This window comes from Tupaia chinensis, unplaced genomic scaffold (assembly GCF_000334495.1).
Source record: "Tupaia chinensis unplaced genomic scaffold, TupChi_1.0 Scaffold000113_1, whole genome shotgun sequence".
NCBI lineage: Eukaryota > Metazoa > Chordata > Mammalia > Scandentia > Tupaiidae > Tupaia > Tupaia belangeri.
Window position 1 is genome coordinate 802158 of NW_006159577.1, and position 2604 is coordinate 804761.

Below are 2604 nucleotides of genomic sequence, written 5' to 3' on the forward strand. Positions count from 1 at the left end.
TTAGAGTCACAGGTTCATCTCTGGACTGGAAGCAGAGTGACCTTCAGCATAACCAAATGGTGTGAAGAGCATCTCTGAAGACAGGGAAGGGCAAACGGCACCATCACCACATGCTGTGCATCTGGCAAAGTTCAGTATGTTTTATATACTCTAGAGCCCTTACTGCCTTGACAGATAAAAATCCAAGTTTTGTTTAGAGCCCTGGCTCCCCAGATTCTTTCAAGTCTCCTGACTTGCCATCCTCTGCCTGGAATTTCTCCTCTCATCCTCTTCTGTGTTTGGCTGGTTCCTACTCCATCCTAACAGGACCCAGCCCCTGTCAACTCCCTCTGCAAAGTCTTTTCCTTCCACAATGCTCCACTTACTCTGTGTCCCTTTACCCAGGAAGACTCTGTCACCCTGCTGTGACAGCTCTCCCACACTAGAGGCATTTCACCTTTCATCCTATCAGGCAGTGTCCTCAAGAGCAGGGCTGGTCTTATTTATCTTTGTATCCCTATAGCTAGTACCCAGCATAAGGCTGGTACACAGGAAATACTTCCCTTGGCTATTATGAACAGGATAAAATAGTGTATGATATATAAGACATGAAAAATAATTTAAAACCTAAATAACACATGGTTTGCTTCTTCAATAAAGAACTCCTAGACTGCATACATTTTTAATTAGGATGAACAGGGTTTTTGCTCCTTTCAACATATCTAACAAATTTGAAATATCAGTGTGTCCCAAATCATTTTTACTCATCTTGTAAATACATCATTGCTTTTGACATTTTATTGTTCTAATTTCTCTTGTGACATTTCAATAGTGACACCTGGTTCTCTCATCTACTGGAGAACCGGCAAGAGCAATACTGTATATCCAAAATTATTTTCCCAGAAAGAGGGCTAGCCATTGAATTTTAGGCAATCCTGTGACTTCCAGGCAGGTTATTTTCCCAGCTCAGAAATCTGTCTGTACAAATGGACTTCAAAAAGTTTATAGAAAAAATGGAATTAAAATACTAGTTTATTCAAATGCAAAGACATTTTGAAATCCAGGCATTTTTATAATACACATTTTTCATGAAATCTTTGGAGACCCTTTGTAATATTTACAGAAGAATATGTGTGTGCACACATGCACATGTTGGACAAATGAGGTGAGAAAGAGTGGGGGGGCTTCATGAGTTCCATGTGAGTTATTGTTCAAAACACATGTGACTAGGTGTGCTTTCTCACCTGCCTGGGTCCCTTCCTAATTCTCTGCGGAACTGAACAGGTTGAAGGCTTTTGGGAAACCTCACTAGATTATCTGTAAAATAAGTGTGTGGGGGATCACATCCTTGCTGTCCTCTGGCCTAGATATTCACAAGCAATGTATCAATGCAATTATGTACTCATCTTTCTATGTTCTTTATTTTCCCACAGAGGCCTCATTTCCAGTGGTTTCACAGAAACCCATTATCTGCAGAATGGTACTGATGTTTCCCTCACTCGAAATTACACGGTAATTCCTGCATGTTTGTTTCACCATCATACTCTGTTATTGAGTCTGTATTTAAGCTTTGGATCTATTTTATCCTGAGCAAAGTCAGATACTCAAATTCTTAACATGGGCCCCAAGAAGTATTTGTATATTCCTTGGTGTCTAGGCACCATTGTAGCTCCAAAAAACAAAAAAACAAACCTGGCCTGAACCAGGTATATGCCCGAATAGCCCTTGGAGGTATGGCTTTGTGGTAGAGCTGACCCTGAAACTGCCTTGAGCCATGGGATGTTCATTTGGGCACATCATTTTTTTACCAAATCTAGTCAAAACTAAAAATGGCTTGGAAAGCAATCATACCGGGGCTGAACTTGACTGCATTAAACTTAGAAGTGCTTTAAAAAAAATGTAAAGGAAACTGACTCTGCTTAACCAATTATAAATGTATCCACAATGTTAATGCGATTCTGTGCCATGGGTGTTACTGTAATGCATGCAGTATTACTGTTTAGCTTTTCTGGTATTTAAACTTTGATGTGTAACTTGAACAAAAAGCTGTTTTTATTTGTTCCTTAAGTAAACGTCTACTGTGTTCTCAAGTGATTGGCCCCACATGTGAATATGGGGATTCAAAGAGAGTAAGAGTCACTCCCCTGTGAGGACTAGGAATGTTAACTTATTTTAAAGAGCTCTGAGTACTTGTTTTAAAGGAATGAGCTTAGAAGCAGGTTTTACATTTATCACTGAAGCCTTGTCAGACAGCCATCACTGTCTGCAGTGAGTTTTTCCCTTCCCTGCATTATGCCAACACTTTTCTTTATCACATGTTTGGCTCTTGGCGCTGATACCTTCAGCCTTCCAGGAACGTGGTAGAATGAGCTGCTCAGCTCTCCCCAGCCTGAACAAAATACATCAAAATCCCACATAAGATACAAGCATATAACATTTTTTGTTAATGTCTGGTGAGGCTTAGGAGAGTCAGAGAGAGTTCCAGGAGACAGATATAAAAGAAGAAATGTTAGCCCAGAATATTAGTTGGTGAGTTGGGGCCAGAGGAGGCCCAGGAGCTATTTAGAACCCAAGGAGAGGTCCTGGTGAAGCAGGCACCTGCAACTACGAACTCCACAAATCTGG

General features: G+C 40.6%; 1 protein-coding gene across 1 annotated transcript in view; it reads left to right on the plus strand.

Moving 5' to 3' along the window:
* The window catches only part of ADAM12 (ADAM metallopeptidase domain 12), a 457774-nt gene that overhangs the window by 282903 nt on the left and 172267 nt on the right, over window positions 1-2604 (plus strand). Inside the window, exon 4 of the mRNA XM_014586073.1 lies at window positions 1413-1491. Coding sequence (XP_014441559.1) covers window positions 1413-1491 — 79 coding nt within the window. The remainder of the gene's footprint in view (window positions 1-1412; window positions 1492-2604) is intronic.